General features: G+C 45.5%; 1 protein-coding gene across 2 annotated transcripts in view; it reads right to left on the reverse strand.

The window, feature by feature from the left end:
- The window catches only part of KIAA1549L (KIAA1549 like), a 213,206-nt gene that overhangs the window by 63,727 nt on the left and 130,499 nt on the right, over positions 1-18,980 (reverse strand). For both annotated transcript variants that reach the window (XM_036326286.1, XM_036326285.1), the window contains exons 7-10: positions 13,684-13,846; positions 11,954-12,013; positions 7,405-7,556; positions 1,262-1,433 (exon numbers count right to left, since the gene is read on the reverse strand). In XM_036326286.1, the coding sequence (XP_036182179.1) occupies positions 1,262-1,433; positions 7,405-7,556; positions 11,954-12,013; positions 13,684-13,846 (547 nt within the window). The remainder of the gene's footprint in view (positions 1-1,261; positions 1,434-7,404; positions 7,557-11,953; positions 12,014-13,683; positions 13,847-18,980) is intronic.

The raw sequence follows: 18,980 nt of genomic DNA on the forward strand, positions 1-18,980 counted from the left end.
AGCGAGCCAGGCAAAAATCCCCAGCGAATGAATCGTCTTATGTACAGTCTCCTTCCCCTGCCACCAAGGCCTGACTCTCTGAAGCAGTACACGACTCCAAGCCCATCAACTCCTCCTCAGGTTTCTGCACTCCGGGCTATTTGAACTCCTTGCTTTTCAAGCACACCTGGTGCTTTTCACTTCCATTCTTTCTCTCATGCTGCTCCCTCTTTCTGGAAAACACACCCTTCCCCTCTCTCTGCTGAAATCTTAGCGTGTGATACAGCTAGGAACACGTTTGCAGTCAGACAGGTCGTATCTTGGCGACTTTGGTACTAGTTCTGCAGTACCGACCAAGTTAGTTCATTTTCTGAGCCTCGGTTTCCTCATCTGTAATTTGCAGCTGAATAAAGCTGCCCCAGTGAGAGGAAAAAGTGAGAAAGTCTATATGAAGCAATGAAAATAGCAGCTGCACCTTAGACGGTTTGGCTCAGTGGATAGAGCGTAGGCCTGTGGACTAAAGGGCCCCGGGTTGGATTCAGGTCAAGGGCACATGCCTGGGTTGCGGGCTCAATCCCTAGTAGGGGGCCTGCAGGGAGCAGCTGAGCAATGATTTTCTCTCATCCTTGGTGTTTCTATCTCTCTCTCCCTCTCCCTTCCTCTCTGAAATCAATAAAAATATAATTTAAAAGAAAATAGCAGCTGCCACAGGGGAAGGTATTCAAAGAGGCAGCTATTATTTTTAATTTCCCTTCTCTGCTCACTCTCTTCAGATGGCCCCTTCAGAGCGAACCTCCCTGGGTTGACGCCTGCATCACACTGCCTGCCCCCTTGTAGCACTTCCCTGCAGTCCACACCTCTGTATCCTGCATTAGCTCCCTCTCTGCTCCTTAAAGGCAGGGCCCAGCTCTTGGCCATTTCTGTATGTCTTCCAGCACCAAGGCACTTCACGTAGGACTCTATAGATACTTAGTGAGCCAAATTATCTTCAATTCCCCAGTGGACAACTAGGATCTCAGCTACGGTGATTTCTCTAGCTATTCACTGAGGAGGAAGAGTGGGTAGAATCTGGGTGTAGCAATATCATTACTATCGTTCTAATATTGAAAACATATCCTTTACCCAAAACCTATTGCTTCAAACACAGCTGATGGATTTAAAAAGCTTCTAGTACAGAAATGTTTCTCTCTGGGTCCGTTAACAGGAGCTTAGGGAATCCCTTTCATTTGCAGGAAACATTTAATGGCGTTAAAAATAATGAATGGAAAGACTATCCCCTTACGGTCAGCTTGCAGGAGGACAACGTGATGCAAGGTCAAGGCCATCCTTTGGGAGTCAATGGTGCTCAGGATCTTGGCAGCCGCGGTCCCCAGCAAAGGCTTCCCGTTGTACAGCGTGTAGTAAGTCAGCTCCGCTGGGTCCTTGGGTCCCGGCACCCGCTGCATCTTCACCATCTTTCAGGGAAAAAGAGGCCATGTTTATAGGGCATCTTGCACAGACCCTGCAATCCCTCGGGCGATCAGTAGGCTCTCTCCTGGCTGCTGAAGCCTTCCGTGGCAAGTGGACCTACAGTGTACATTTCAGACATCAGCCTTAATGTACCTCCCTATCACCAAACCCGTAAGAAGCCCTGCTGTCGCTGGCGGGGGAGACAGGGAGGAGGAAATATGAACATCTGGGCGGCCCAGTTTGAGGCTGCAGAAGAAAACGCTGAAATGGAGATGTCTTCCAGCCTCCAGAGAACGCTGGCCTCATTTAAAAATAGGCCTGCACATTAATTCAGGGCGCGTCAGGTTATTCTCAAGCAAGATTTCTAATTCCTGCAAAATTATACTATGTTAGTACGGTTTTGGTAATATTATTATACTTAAAATCCTTCTTTCTTGAAATATTAATTTTTACTGCATGTAATATAATTATATTTAAAATCGTTTTTCTTGAAATACTAAGGTTTATTGCAAGTAACATTATTATATTTAAAATAGTTTTTCTTGAAACATTAATGTTTATTGCACTTAACATCATTACACTTAAAATCATTTTTCTTGAAAAAATAAAAGAGTTGGGGGTAAAAAAAGACAAAAAACAAAAAAACAAATTCCTGCAATTGCCAGAGAGGGGTGGGGAATGAACTTATATGTCCCCAATTCAAAAGTCCGATGATAAAAGCAGTACCCGGAGACTCAAAGTTCTTTTTCTAAAATAACCTTCGTTGCTTTTTCCCACGATACAAGTTACACATAGTCCCTACAGAAAATCTGAAAATACCGAAAAGCATCAAGAAATAAAACAAAATTAAAACAGTCTGTACTCCCTCCACCACAAGCTAATGACTATTTTCATTTTGGAGTATTTGCTTCTATTCTTTGTTTTCTCCCACACAAACGTCTTATTTATTATTTTACAAAATTATTTATAGCACTCTCTCCATAGTAAAACATACTGCAATTTTTACTTGTATCTTTAAATGACCTTAAATATAACAAAAGCATAAATGTCAATTCCTACATTCTAACTCAGACCTCATACATTTATTTAGCGAATCCTTTATTGTTAAACACTTAAATTATTACTCATTTTTCAGCACTGTAATTAACAACTGGAAATCATTGCAAATACGTAAAGCATACATTTTAGTACTGACATAATGTTCTACTGTATGCATGCCTCATACACGTTAACTAAACTCCATTTTGAACACTTAGATTGCTACCAACTTTTCACTATTATAATTAACAACTAATAAGACATTATGGTACAGTATAGTGTCTTTCCAAAGTATATGTTACAGATTATGAGTTTTACAGGATATGGAAAGATACTACAAAAAATGTTTACAACAGCATTGTTAAGAGCAAAAGAACTAAAAAGTCAAAATTCACTAATAGAATGGGTAGTCTACTATTCTACTGTTCTAGTATGGTACAGTCACATAATGAAATGTTATAGGGTAGTATAAATGAACTCTGGCTATTTGCATCCATTTGGCTGAATACAAAAGTCTGACATTGAGCAAAAACAAAACAAAACAAACAAAACACACACACAAAACAAAAAACAAATCACAGAACATAAAATTTAAAAACAGGCAAAACCAAATGATGTACTGTCTAGGAATACACGTGATTGGCAAAATATATACAGAAAATACAGGCACATTCAATTCAAGAAAGGAAATGTGTATAGTAACAGAAGACACATTAAAAAGATCCTCTGATAAAGCTAAGAATAATGTTCTCATCCTTTGAGTCGTGATTCTTTTTATTAGTGGTCTTTAAACTCTACATGTTTTTATACCCCTTGGTATATATGCTATATATAACAATTAAAAATAGATATTACTACAACCCAATTAAAATGGGTTTAAAAAACTCTGACTGGACAGTTCACAAAGCAAGGCAGACAATGAGCATATAAAAAAAAATGCTCAGTGGAGAAATTCAATGTAAGCCCTGAGGCACCACTATCACCCCCCAGAGTGGCTAAAATGAGAAGTGTTGACGGGAATGTGGAGTGACTGGAACTCCACATCTGGCTGGTGGGAGTGTAAAATGGTACACTTCGGGAAAGGATGGGGCAGTTTCTTACAGAAGGAACACCCACCAACCCACGAACCAGCAATTCAACTCCTACTATATACCTAAGAGAAATGAAAGCACACGAAGGTTATTTTAGAAAAAGAACTTTGAGTCTCCGGGTACTGCTTTCTTCTACAGAGAAAGACCTGTAGAAGAATGAACACGGTAGCTTTGTTTATAAAAGCTAAAAATTGGAAAAAGCCCTGGTATCCATCAACAAAAGAATGAGTAAACTGTAGTATATTCATACAATAACAAAAATAAACTTCCAAATAAGCAACAACATGGATGAATCTCATAAATACTACGCTGAGTCCTGGCCGGTGACTCAGTTGGTTGGAGTGTCATCCTGTACACCAAAAGGTTATGGGTTTAATTCCGGGCCAGGGCACATACCTACATTGTAGGTTTGGTCCCTGGTCAGGGCATGTATGGGAAGCAACCAATCGATATTTCTCTTTCTCTCTCCCTCCCTCCCTCCCTCCCTCCCTTCTTCTCTCTCTAAAAGTCAATAAAAAATGTCCTTGAATGAGGATTAAAAACAATAACAAAAACACTGCACTGAGTCAAAAAAGCTTTATACAAAAGAGAACATATTGTAGGATTCCATTTTTATAAAATTCTATAATAGTGTAGAAATGTCGATATTACTAAAAACAAGGGTCTTGCCCTAACTGGTTTGGCTCAGTGGATAGAGCGTCGGCCTGCAGACTCAAGGGTCCCAGGGTCGATTCCGGTCAAGGGCATGTACCTTGGTTGCGGGCACATACCTAGTAGAGAGTGTGCAGGAGGCAGCTGATCAATGTTTCTCTCTCATTGATGTTTCTAACTCTCTATCCCTCTCCCTTCCTCTCTGTAAAAAAATCAATAAAAATATATTAAAAAAAACAAACAAGGGTCTTGTTGGCATTTAAATGTAGACACCACATAATATGTGGAAAGGCGATTTCTGTGCTACTGGTCTTTCAGAGTGTCTGGTTTGCCAATATGCCTTGGGACTCATCAAGAAGGGGCTACGGGACGTAGCCTTACCCACACTCACGGGGCCAGAGCGCCTTTGCCAGGCACCTTACGGGACCATTTTCTGGACACCATCTGAAAAGCACTGCTCTCCCCCTTTGGTCTCCGTGTTTACCTCTCTCTTCAAAATGAGTCTCTAGGAGAAAGTCCGTGACCATCTAAAAGGTTCTTGTCTAAATTGCTCACTCGCCCTCTGGAAAGGGCAGACCCACTGACACTTAGAAAGCACCCATTTCCTTGCATCCTCCGTAACACTGGGTAGTACCACTCACTGATCTCTGGTAGGTGAAAATGTAATCTTGTGGTAGTTACAACTTGCATTACTTTCATGACAAATGGAGTTAAACATGTGAAAATGTTTCTTGGCCCTGGCCGGTGTGGCTCAGTGGACAGAGTGCCAGCCTGTGCACGGAAGGGTCGCAGGTTCAATTCCCAATCAAGGGCACATCCTGGGGTTGCAGGTTCGAATCCGTCAGGGTGTCTGCAAGAGGCAACCAATCGATGTGTCTCTCTCACATCGATGTTTCTGTCCCCTCCTCCCCTCCTCCTTCTCTTCCCTTCCACTCTCTGGGGAAAAAAAATATCTTCAGGTTGAGGATTAACAAGAAATAAAAAATAAGAAAATGTTTACTTGTGAATTTCTTCTTTGGAGTCACTTTTTCAAATATACCTACTAGAGAAATATCTTTAAATTCTAAACCTCTACATCTCCATATTCATGAAAGTGGCTCATCTTTTAAAATAAGCAGCTCCCAAAAGGAAGGTCTCTGCATGTGGGAGGGAATGTTACTTGCGAAACTTGGGCACGTTATTCCTGTCCCTCAGGGGAGAGGTGGGGAGAGTGTCCGTAGAAGGTGAATGAGCTTTCAAATATCTAATAACTTCACTCCATTTCAATTTATTAGCAAATCCTTCTTAGCAAGATTTCTCCAAGGGTAATGTTAGAAGGTGATCTACAGCCCCTGCAAATCAGGGATTTGCAGAAATCAATCCCTACTTGCTTCGCTCAGACCTTTCTGGCGACGAGAGGGGCCGAGCACACTGGGTACTCAGAAGAGAGAGACGCACATCTCACTGGGGGCCCCTTTCAACACAGAGAATGTTGTTAGATTGTTAGCTTTACTAATCACACCAAGACTGTAGGTGTGATTAGTAAACCATTTGCCTCCCGCTTCAGAGGAGGCAAATCCCATGTCACTATCCTCTGAGCGACTTCCTTTCTGCTGTTTGGAGAAGTGTGAATTACAGGGCTTACACAGAACCCACTGACGGGAAATCACCAGCCAGGCACTGCGAAATTAACCAGCGAAATTAACTGTCTCCCTTTAACTCAGGACCAGGCTGTCACAGGCCACAGAGACCTTTAGAAACAAAGCCACATCCAATAGGACAAGGGACGGAAGTCACCCACTGTGAACGAGAGGCCTGGAGTCGCCCTCGGGGGCACAGCTGACTCCACAGGAGAGGGGCTCTTTGTACTCACAAGACTGCCTGGGGCATGATCTGCAGACAGATTGTGGTCATGCCTGTAACTTCCTTTCAAACGCTTCCTTCCTCGCTGCTTCTTCATAGACAGTGCGATGCCATGCATGTATGTTTGGGTTTACTTACACCCACTGAGTGGTGAATTGACAATCAGGAGTTTGCACCCCAGGGCAGTGGGCTAGATTCCAACTGGAAATTCCACTAGGGAGGCAGCTACCGGGAGTGCCCTTCCGTAATGTGTTATCTTGCTTAATGGAGCTTTGTTACTTAGCATAACAAACGTTAGAAATGGGTCCTCCTTTGGTGAAATTAGGGCTATGCAAGACATGTGGATTGGCTAGAATACCCTAGAGACAGTCTCACTCTTGCTTGAACCAGGTAAAGAATCTAGAGGCTTAGAATCCCCACTTTGGGGATGGCTACTGTCTGCCCTTAGGGTCCTGAGGAGCAGACTTGGAAGAGTTGAGTGTTTATAGTTTATTTGAGAGATGAAAGGAACTGGTGGGAAGGTGAGCAGGTGATAGGGGTGGGGGGAGGGAGCTTAAAAGGGTGTGTTAGTAAGCCAGTCACCACAGTGGGTAACGAAAGCTCAATTCTGTGGGAAAGCTCTGGAAGTGATGGAAAGGATACATTTCTGAAATCTGCTAGCTAAGAGACCAGGGAGCTGGGGTATTTATACCCCCACCCCACTGGTTAATTAATTCCCAGGCACTTCCGGCCGCCATGGTGTGGGCTAGGTGGGTTCCTGCATCTCAAAAGCAATCCTTCCGTAAAGGTTCAGAGGTGGCTGCTGGCACTGAGAGAAACGGAAAGGGGATCTGGGCAGAGCATCAACAGCGTCTGCTACGGCTCTTTAGCCTAAATCCCCGTGTGGCCACGTGTCCGTTATAAGCCTGCAAGGCTCTACTTGTCCAAACTGACTAAATAAGGAAAACAGAACCCAGTACCTGCAATGCCGATGGGTGACTGCCATTCACAGTGGTGGTGGTGAGAGGGCCTGGGAGTCCCGAGAGCTGGGACTTCATCCAGCCCACGGAACAGGTTGCTGAGTAGCCTGTGCCTGCTTTCTTACGACTGTCTGTTGAATAAACATCTGCATGCGTGCAGCATTTGTTCCAAAACCTCCTTTCCTTATCATCTAGCAGTGAGAGTAGCTAACTCTCACCCGTCATTTTGATGTTATGACCCCTGACCCCGCACCCTGAGAACAGCGCTGATTAAATGGCTCAGTCCGTCTGCAGTGTCCCCGCTCCTCTGCACGCAGCATGATGATTTAGTCTCAGGCAGCACATCCCTCCTCCCCCAGGTATGAGAAAACCCCAGAGGCTTCGTGCACACCCACCTGCACAGTGTAGCTTCCCAGGGTGGTGGCCCGTTTAAACCGCCGGCCTTGCTGCTGGGACATCATGAACAGCTGGGCCAGGCGCTGCTCCATGACCCGGGCGAAGCTCTGGTTGTGCAGACCCACCAGTGAATTGTCCACGCCCTGCAGCACTGCGGGTGCAGAAGGCATAGGGCTGCTCAGCAGACAGGCTCCCTGCTGACTCAGAACCACAACCCCCGCCACCCCTGCCCCAGCCACAGGGCACCATGGGCCCTACCTCATGTGAGGGCTTAACCTCACTTGGCCCTCACAACAGCCCCAGGAGGTAGGAATCACTATCCACACGTTATTATAGATGCTGGAAGGTTAAGTGACTTGTCAAGGTCACAGCTAGTAACTAGAAAAGTGAGGGTTCAAACCCAACAAAGCCTGGACTCTCTCCTCCATGGTCTGAGACATGTCTAATGCTGCTGTGGTAAGTCCAAACCTTATTGAAGATTACGTGTTGTTAGAGTCCATACGGGAACACAGCCTAGATACAGGTCTGGCTAACTGGATTTTCCACTGGTTCCCACTCAGAAGCTTGGGCTCCGGGCTACCCTTATTTTATTTTTCCTCCTCAATAGCTTTGTGAGGAATCTAAGCTCCATCCTGCACATCGGCCCCTTACAACCTGGCAAACCACCCTGTTCTATGTCCTCATCTCTCCCTCCTGTGTGGTCACTTTGAGAGCCACCCCAAAGCTGCCCCAGGCCCTCTGGGTACTCTTCCATCTGAGAGCAGGACAGTGGGACAGAAAGAGCGAGCTCTTGCCAGTGTGAAACTTTCAGCAAGCAACTGGCCCTGCCTGCGTCCAAGTCCTCTTCTGTAGAAAGGGCGTAAGTCCACATCACAGCAAAGATATTCCTAAAGAGATCTATGGGTGAAATGAGACCAGGTGCATAGGGAGCTTAGCACAGTGGCCAGCGCAAGGAAGGCACACGAAGCTCCTCTTGCCATTGTCCTCCACTGCGGAGCTTCATCTACTCCAGGGCATCTGCAATCAACAGGCAAGGCGTCGGTGATGGAATTCCAGGCAGTGGCTGGTGCATGGGGAAGGATTTTAATGAACACCAGGGCTAGGACTGCAATGGCCACTAACTATGGGAGTGACTGGTGGTCTTTTGCTGTCAACCCCCCAAATCTAGTCTTTCTTCCAAGTCCCTTGGGAAGCACACTTCATCCCAAACACACAAACACTGCCTTCAAACACAGCCATCCTGGAAATTAAAAAAATGCTAAAACAATCCTTATCTTAAAGAAACCAAAACTTATGTGGGCTGGGGAGTTCGATCTACCACGATCCAGTTAAGGACCATTAATGGCAGCCATCTACTAGGATATGGACACAGCTTGGGTATAAAGAACGTGCCGTTATGATTGCATTCTGCTCAGGGCCAGAACAAGCAACGGACACTGAGATACAGAGAATTATTTTTAACTGATTGAGAGGGAAGTAAAGCCCACAGCTGAGTCTCAGAAATTACTTCTTTGAGGCCATAAATACCGAATAATCCCCATGGAGGGCATAAAGCAGCTCTCTTTCTAGGGCCCTTGTGAGGGACTCCCAGCTCAGCTGTCAGCGGAATTCCTGCCAACAAAGAGAAAAGGCTCAGGTGCTGTTCCCACTGGGGCAGGCCCCACAGAGGCCCCTGGGAATGCCCCCGACACAGCCTACCCCAGGGCCCCAGACAGAAGAGCCCCTGCTCTTGCCGATTCAGAGCTGCCCCTCTAGTAAAATTTCATAATCAACCGCTGAAGGATTACTTCAGAGTTGGCCTCTCCTGACCAATGGGCAGAGTAGGAGAGAGGACACAGGACACAGACTTCATCATGGGTTGATTACTTTGTGAGAATCCCAGGGATGTCAAAGAAAGGGATAGCCAGGTGATGAAAAAGCTCCAGAAGTAGATAGCAGTGACGGTGGTACAACACTGTGAAAGTATTTAATGCCACTGAATTGTACATTTAAAAATGGCCAAACGGACATGTTCATGTTGTGTGTATTTTACCACAATTGTAAAAGTTGTGTGTGTGTGGGGGGGGGGGGGGGGGGGGGGGGGGTTCCAGGGAAGTGTAGGAGGTTGTGGGAACCTCCCACAGGGTTACATGGAATCAGCACCTGGACAGCTCCCAGTGCCTCCTTGTTCTGCGTGTAAAGAGACTACGTCCTTAGGAGGCAGCTGGGCCTAAAATAAAGTTCCAATGATCAGGCCTGGTTCAGCTTCCTGTATTCGATCGGAACTGTTTTATTGGTGGTTGAATCCGACACATTCAGAGCCAAAAGGACCTAAATGTTCATCTCATATCTTCTGATTCTAAGGGTGAGAGTGTGACACCCACAGGGTCGGAGTGACTGACTCAAGGACACACTCATTTCATATGTAGCAGAGCTGAGGCCAGAAGAAACCCTGAAATTGTCCCAAGGCTGGTTTCGCCCCCCCCCCCCAAGCACTAACTGATCCAACTGCCTCAAACACTGTGATGGAGGCCACTGTTTCTTCTGATCTCCAACAGCCACAGCAGCAATAAGAAATGAGGGTTACCTAGGTAGGGGGACAGGCGTTAGGTCCTAAAAGGATCCTGGGAACAAGACCATGTGTGTAGTTTCTTATTAAGGTTATGTCACTACAGTAGAGGCACAGGCACATGAGGGCAGGCTGAAACAGGAGGTCATCTCGGACATGCAGTATTCAAGAGTGGACGTGCTACCATTCAATGTAAACCTTAAAGTTAACAGAAGGGGGGAAACCTCTGCAAATTAAAAAGCAGCGTTTCTGGTGGAGAAAAGCAATGATTTTGTAAATGTTACATAACCTGCTGGTTTGGGCAATGTGTTGCTGGGTTAGCATTGTCTCTCTCTTGGGCATAAACTCTGGTGAGGTTTATTTTTTAAATTTTTAAACACATTTCTTTAGTTTGACTTAGCAGATAAAAAAAAAAAAATCTCTGCATATCCTTGGCTCTGCAGGAGAGAAAGAAAAGCAATTTTCTGCAATTTAGGAGAGGTCTTGAGCAGGCCCCCTCGCAAGGCTGTGCTCCTGTATCCGTGGGTAGGCAGTGGCCCATCTCGCCTGCGCAGTGTGTGGAGGGAGGAGACGGGAGAGAGGAAGCGGGTTTTAGGTGGGCTTGCTCGCCCAGGCACATCTTCCATGACTTACAGGACCTCCCTCCCTCCTTGTTATGGTGGGACTGTTTCCTCCCAAAATTCAGGTGCCGAAGGCCTAACTAACCCCAAGACCCTCAGAATGCGACTGTATTTGGAGCCAGGTCTTATAAAGAGGGAATTGAGGTAAGATGAGATCATATAAGTGGACCCTAATCCAGTATGACTGTGTCCTTATAAGAAGAGGAAATCAGAACACAGACACACACAGAGGGAGGACCACGTGAAGGCACAGAGGAAAGACGCCCATCTGCAAGCCAAGGAGAGAGGCCTCAGGAGAAACCAACCCTGCTGGTACCTTGATCTCGGACTTCCAGCCTCTAGAATCGTTGAAGCCCCCACCCACCCCAGTCTGGGGGCCTTTCCACGGCAGCCCTAGCAGACCACCACCTCCCCTCCTAGCCCTTCCGTTTATGGCTGGCCTGCTCACTTTTCCTCCTATAAACACCTGCCTTCTCCTCTTTGCTGCCAATCCTCACTTCTTGGCTTTTCAGAACTACTGTCAGGCTTTTGAAAAACAAGAACTGTTTTTGCTGTTTCATAAAGCTCAGCTGGGAAATGTCAAGGGGAAAAAAGAAAATGCCACCCAAACACCCTTCTACTTCCACCCACCCTCCCTGTCAGGACACGCCTGGGCTCCGCAGGATTCGTGTGGGCGTGGGCCTCGTGCCCGGGGAGAGAGGACAGTGCACGTTGGCATTCCCCTGACGCCCACGGGCATTCTGTAGGGCAGTGCAGAAAGGCCTACAGTCTTGACACAGACAACCATTCACATGGACACGCCCTGGGCATCCACAGGTAAATGCTGTTCCTTCTGATCGGTCCACTTTCTGCAAAGAGGGGGCCACTAGCTGGGCCTTGCAGCTTGCTATTTTAAATGACTTATCTAATGTTCATCTTCAGGGTGATGTGTGTGTGTGTGTGTGTGTGTGTGTGTGTGTGTGTTCTCGTTTCAGCTTACTCTGAAGCCCCCACCCACCCCAGTCTGGGGCCTTTCCACGGCAGCCCTAGCAGACCACTACCTCCCCTCCTGGCCCTTCCGTTTATAGCTGGCCTGCTCACTTTTCCACCTATAAACACCTGCCTTCTCTCTTTGCTGCCAATCCTCACTTCTTGGCTTTTCAGAACTACTGTCAGGCTTTTGAAAAACAAGAACCCACTCCTGGTTCTGTGAAAGTAACTCCCTGACTCATAGGACAGGACCAAAAAAAGGATGCCAATCCTATCACCGAGTAACATGCAGTTTTAATTTTTTTAGTTTTTTTTAGTTTTTTATCTTTTTGACATGAAGCTTAAAACAAAACAACAACCACCAACCAACCAACCTGATAGGGTGAAAGGGGAAATAAAATAAGAGATTACCTGTAATTACCCAATAGTCTCTGGTTGTCTCCGATATGTCAAGGTTGGGATATTCCAGCGCTAAAACAAGTAAGAAACACACCAAATTACTTTCACGAGCTTTATATGTAAACACTGTGACGGGACATGGACATAGGTGAGTCCTGCTTTATCATCCGTAGGAGTTCTATGACATACAGGCCCGAACGGCCTTGCTGTTCAGAAATCGAAAATGCTCAGTAAAGAGCTCACTTTCAGATGAAGAGCTTCCTAGGGTCTGTGGATTTCTGCTTTTTCAGTTTTTCCATCAAAACCTCTTAAGTGGAACCTGACTTAACTGGAGTTTTCTCTTGTAAAATATCCAACCGGCACTACCATTTTTAGGAACGATTCTCTCTCGCATGTATTTTTCCAATGTCAAGGGCTAAGTTGAGCAGCCAAGTGCTGGTTAACTAACATCTTTTGACAGGTGCAGTGACCATCAGCGTTAATACATGTCAAGGGCTTAGCACAGCGCCTGGCACACAGTAAGTGCTCAGCAAACCTTAGCTGTTGTGATTATCAAAATATCAAGATGAAAGAAAACAAATTCTTCACTTGCTGCCAGGTGACATAATGCCTTCCTTTATGACACCACCTTTTCCATTAAATCCAGTTATCTTTCCTCACTGCGCGGAAATTCACAAAAGCTTGCTATTAAAGAAACGTTAAAAAAAAATTCAGAATGACTATCTTGTGCTAAAGCATAGCCACACACATATCCTCTCCTTTGTTTACAGAATCAAAAGCAACCATGGAAGGACATAGAAAGGATTTTGCTAATATCTATAATAATACAAGCAAAATATGCTAATTAGACCGGACATCCTTCCTGATGACCTTCCAGATGAAGCCAGGGCTGTGAGGGAAGCCCGGTCCCAGGTGCCCAAGGGGAGCTGGTACTGGCACCCAGGGGAAGAAAGGCCTACTCTTGCATGAATTTCGTGCATCGGGCCTCTAGTGTGTTTTATAAAACGCTTGCTCAGTGACCTTGGGAAAGGATCAATCGTTAGATTTAAGAGCACAGATCTTTACTTCCTTTGGGTACAAGTAAGTGTCTGGAGACAGAATGTAGGCCGCATTGTCATCGAAGTCTTACGCCTGCTGCATGGTGGTGAGGATTATGTAACTGAGGCATTAATGGAAGACGAGTCCACAGGGCTATCTGCTCTTCATCAAGGGAAGTCACGATGCTGATGGCAAATTAGCTGCACTGATATCTATAGCCAGGGCCAGAGCTGACGGCCCCGGGACATTTGCTGATGGTAGAAGCGGGGGGAAATGATAGCAATCCATATCGCCGCAAGGGCAAGTGCCCCACCAGGCGGGCTTATAAACTCAGAGGCAGACTGCTTGGGTTCAAATTCCATGTCTGACCAGCCGTGTAAGTGTAGATGCTTTATTAAACTGAACAAACTTAGTTTTCTTATCTGCAAAATGGTGCTAATAATTTTGCACCTACCTCATAGGGTGGTTGTAAGGAGTAAAAGAGATAAGAGGTCTGTGAAGAGCAAAGGCATCCAGCAAGTGCTTTTTTTTCCAATATGCAATAATAATAAATTTGTCATTAATTCTATCTTTGTGTTAGCACATATCCCAGTTGTTTTATGACAAAGGATTTAGTATGCAGCCTGGCACCATGGATGTTTGCACAATGGAGAAAGGCCCCCGGGGAAACCGGCAGAGTCCCAGCGTGAAGGGGACATACTCACGTTCAGCAATGGTGAGCGGCGGGTAGGTGAGGTAGAACCCCACCAGCTCAGCTGAGAGCTGGCGGAGGAGGCTGCTGGCGACGGTGCCATTGAGGAAAGAGCTCCGGTTGGCCACCACGTACACCAAGGTGACGGTCTGGGAGGCGTTGGACGTGCTCACAATCTGAATCGACACAGGAGGAAAGGGGAGGGAGACATGCCAAATAAGATGAGGGTCTGTTTCACGGAGGCCGCGGGAGAAGACGTTTCAGCAGAAGTTGAGGGTAGGACTGAAAGGGAGGTGGGGAAAGAGCGAGGAAGAGACAAGAATAACAGCGGTCGTCACTCACTGATTGCGGGCTGCGTGCCGGGCATCGTGCGAAGGGCACCTTATCTCATTTAACCCTCACCACCACCCGGGAGGTGTATCTAATTAGGATTCCCTTTTACAGAGGAGGAGACTGAGGCCTGGAAGGGTCAGGGGGCTTGCCCAAGGTCACACAGCTAAGAAGTGACGGAGCCAGGATTCAAACCTAGGCAGTCTTTCAGGTTCTAACCCCTGCTGTGTATTTTCCCCAGGGGCTAGATTGTCTCACTTCTACAGCACGGATATGTTCAATTTAAGGAGGACTCACGTGCTCAGATAGAAAAAGCTCAAGTAACATTTGGGGGGAATTTTTAAGTTGGAAGGACAGGAAATGAACACCAGCCTAGTAACAAACAGTGACTGAACCCGATTACACAGAAATTCAGAAACATCAACAGCTTCTTTAGAGAGTGATTGCATTTCCTTGTGGCCTATGAGTTCAATATAGAACATGCAAATATAAGTATGAGATGGTGTGTTTTTCTTCTCGCATTTTGTCTAAGTCGGTCTTCTCGTTACTGGAAAACGAGATTTTCTGGGTCAGAGTATGGACAAAAATATCCCACAGATGAGATTTGAAAAACAGATGCAGTAGGAAGTCATTCCACTTGGTGAGACAGCCTTTGTCTGCTCCTGCCTCCTCCCCATCCACTTGCCACCCCCTCTTGTCCTGCTCAGCACCCCCAGAGGCAGACCCTTGTGGGCCAGACCACCCCAGTGGGCTCCTTTGCCCTCTGGCTTCAGCTAAAGGGAGGTCAGGGCCTGGTCGGGTAGCTCAGTTGGTTGGAACATCATCCCATGCCCCAAAAGGTTGCAGGTTCAATTCCCCATCAGGGCACATATGGGAGGCAACCGATCGATGTTTCTCTCACATCAATGCTTCTCTCTCTTCCTCTCTCCCTTCCTCTCTCTCTCAAAACAAAAAAATCAATAAAAAACATATCCTCTGGTGAGAATTTTTTTTTTTAAGGGGAGATCAGGAGGATGTGGAGAGAGAGAGAGATCAGAACATTGGTGTTGGGGACTCCATCCCTGTGGGGTCAAAGCTCCCGTTAGGCAACTCAAGCCTCTGACTTCCTGTAACTGTTCCTTTCCCTGCCCCCTCAGCCCCAATTGTTCCTGTTTTGGGTACTGCACCATCCCTGTGGTTTCCCTAGTGCCTACCCAGGCTTCTGCAAAGGGTCCCTTCTATTGAACTCTCCTCAAATTGTCTTCATTTGAGTGTGCCCTTTCTTCCTGCCAGGGGCTGGCTGCTCTCTGTCTTTCCCAGGCCTCTGGGTGCTCAGACATACATATGTCTGCAACTTTCCTTTTAACCTTATTTTGAAGAAGACGGTCAAGAATATCTTCTTCACGTTATTTCCCACCTTTCCCCGTGCATGGAAGTTCCTTTTAAATTCTCTTATATAGTCACGGAGTACATAATGTAGTCCCATCATTAATGACCTAGAGAGTCGACATCGCTGGTCAACTCTTACAACTCTCCTCTCTGCGAAGTATTTTTAGAATGTGGTTTTAGCCACAGGTATTTATGCCTCGTTCTCAACTTACTTAAAAGAAAGCCACTTCCTTCTCAACAATTCAAAAGACTCACTGTACTGTGACCCATAAAAGTAATTACTAAAATAACTTTACAGCCTTTATCTCCAACCTTTATCTCTATTGTGAACATTTTATTTTCCGCTTTTCAACAAAACCCACTGGGTCCCCAACAGCCTGCAGTACGGGTGCCTCTGTGCACACTGTACTTGACCAGGTAATTATGATACCGTTACAATAAGCTGTTTATTAGTAACAGGAAAGGAGTAAAAGGGAGGCTAGAAAATCTAGGCATCCCATGTATGCAGCGTTGCCAGAAACTGCAATTAACATTCTCCAAGTCTATCCCCTGCAGATTGCTGGGGAAGGAACTGGACAATAGACGCATGCCCAGTAAGGTCTGGGTGCCATGGGAAGGTGCTTACCTGTCAGTCACACCTGGGAACAAGTCAGTGGCTAGAATAGGCATGGCCACTGCAAGCTGGAGAAGATTTGCTACTTAGGCTCCTGAACAAAGGAGCCTCCCCGCCCGCTCCCTGCCCTCTTGCTGCTCGAGCCTAACTCCTGGCTTGCAGGGGCTCCCACACCCTGCATTCACCCATGTGGCTCACGGCCATGTGGGACCCACACAGTAGACTGAAGGACTGAATGTAGCCTGATGCTACCTCAGACCCCACTCCACCATGGAATAAAAACTCTGGACACCGGCTTCGCTTTCAGTTCTATAAAAGCCCCAGCTGCTCCGTTTTCAGGACTGAGTTAAGGGACATGGGACTTTATACAACTCGAGGAATGTAACTCCAGGAAAAGAAGCCTTTACCACATTTCATCTTCCCGTGGGGACCTCCGGAAATACTCATCCAGCAGCATCCCAAGAATGCCAGTCCCACTGCAATGGAGGAGTCCCGTGTGTGTAATCCTCTGATAACGATTATACCTTTTAAAGCTAAGAATATTCTTACGGAAGTATAACTGTCACATGACATTACATCAGTTTCATACATTTTTATTGTGGTCAAGTGCATACATTTTACCATTTTAACCATTTTAAGTGTACAGTTGGTGGCATGAAGTACATGCACATCATTGACTGGCTGCCTCCTGCACGCCCCCTATTGGGGATCGAGCCTGCAACCTGGGCATGTGCCCTTGACCGGAATCGAACCTGGGACCCTTCAGTCCACAGGCTGATGCTCTATCCACTGAACCAAACCAGCTACGGCTGCACCAAAAATTCTTAATGGAGTCAACTGTAATCTACCCTCTAATATCAACCCTCTAATATCAACGCTATACAAGTAAAAAAAAATAATTGTAAGTCACATTTTCAATAATTCTCTAAACAAATTAATTAAATATTTACATGGTCTTATTCCACAGAGAATCCAAAGTGCTTCACAAATTATATTTAATACAATGAAATGGAAAGTTATATTTACAAAACCAGGTTCTGGAAAAACAGATTAAAGACAATCCCAGGGGAATGGCTATCATACAGCTCTCTATGCATGACGTAGGGGATAAGAGGGTTACTAAACCCAGGCAACAACTTTGTCTCTGGGCTTCCTGTCAGCCAAGGCAAGAAGAGAAATGGGGTTAAAATAAACCAATTCACCTAGTTAGCCATTCATTTCTAGAGCTGGTAAGGAGGACCTATGTAATGCTTTCAACAATAAAGATTTTTTAAAAAGAGCTGTTGCCTGGCCAGCATGGCTCAGTGGTTGAGTATCTACCTATGAACCAGAAGGTCAGGGTTCAATTCCTGATCAGGACACATGCCTGGGTGGTGAGCTCAATTCCCAGAAGGGAGCATGCAGGAGGCAGCCTATCGATGATGCTTGTCTCCCATCAATGTTTCTAGCTCTCTAGCCCTCTCCCTTCTTCTCGCTCTAAAAATCAATAAAAACCTATTCTTTTTTTTTTAAAAAAAAAGCTGTTGATACTCTCAAGAGCATTCAAAATCTACTTAGATACAATTTTCAAATTGCCTGCTGTAGTCTTTTCCAAGAAAAGTCTCTTACTTGCTAAAGCCAAGGGCCGCTTTTTTTATCTCGGCGTCCCTCCCAGGGCCTGATGGCTAGCAAGTGCTCCGTGGGTCTGTGCTTCCTGAACAGAGCATATTGTAGCTCTAAGCGGGTTCTACCTATGAAGTTCCAAATCCCATCAGAAAAAAAGATCTCCCACCAAAAAGCTGAGTCATACTCCTTACATAAATCTTAAGTCTGTGACACGTTTTTAGATCTTAGTCTAAAATAAACCAAATCATAATGAGATACTTGCACTTTGGATTGATCTAGAAAAGGAAAGCTTCTCATTCAAATTAAATTGAATGCTTTCTACATCATCTTGGCTTTGCTGATAATTCACTTATGCTAAATGTCAATTTTAAAACCACTGGGTTTTACTGCAAAGGCTTTTGGTTTAGTGAAAACAGAGACATTGGCTTGTTCAGTTAGAGAAATTTGGTGGCTGGATAAATACCATTAAGAAGCATCTGTCTTTAGTGGGATGGTATCTACACAACTGCAAAAAAAAGGGGGGGGATCTGAGAAAGGCTTTTGATAGCATATCTACTGAAAATCCAGGAAACTCAAATACAGTAAACCAGGGGTGGGATTTTCCTGGGAAATAATCCATGTGTTTGTCAAAAGTTTCACCAAGGGCCCCATTTCTGCATTGCATTGATACTAGTATAGCATGATGAATCACAGTATGGACTTTGGCTCAAGTCTTTGTTCTATTTTTTACCAACCATGTGACCTTCTGGACGTTTCTCACCTTTCTCTCCATTTCCTCGTCTGTGAAATGGTGATGATAAACTTCAGAAGGAAGTTTTAAGTATTATGTAGCAAAACATTCATTAAACACCTAGCACAGTCCTGGCACATAGGAAGCCCTAAATATACTGTGTGTGTGTGTGTGTGTGTGTGTGTGTGTGTATGCACGCGTGCGCACGCGTGTGTGTAAAGTAAGGTGACTGTTCACATGGATATTTGTAAAATGACTCAATGAAAATCACAGAATAGGCACATCTTAGTGAGTTAGCTATTTAAAAATGATTCATTTTATATGAGACATCTGACATATCTTATATAGTATATTCCAGTTCAATTTTTAAAAATAATGAATGTATTGGAAAGGCCTGAGGCATCTTCATGTGGGAAAATAGGTATAAAATCCCAAACCACAGCAGGTAGAGAGCGACACAGCACCCATATCCCAGACAGCCTCACCAGTGCCGGGACTGACTCAATTCCGTGGCCCCAGAGTGGCACCGTCTCCTGCCTACATCACACGGCCAAAGCACAAAGTAACATCCACCCCAGGAAGCTTTGAAACAGGGGACCAAGTCACCTCTTGCCAACATCTATGTGCATTATGACTGGCCTCCGTCGACCACACGGCTCAAGTG

This window comes from Myotis myotis, unplaced genomic scaffold, assembly GCF_014108235.1.
Source record: "Myotis myotis isolate mMyoMyo1 unplaced genomic scaffold, mMyoMyo1.p scaffold_m19_p_10, whole genome shotgun sequence".
Lineage (NCBI taxonomy): Eukaryota > Metazoa > Chordata > Mammalia > Chiroptera > Vespertilionidae > Myotis > Myotis myotis.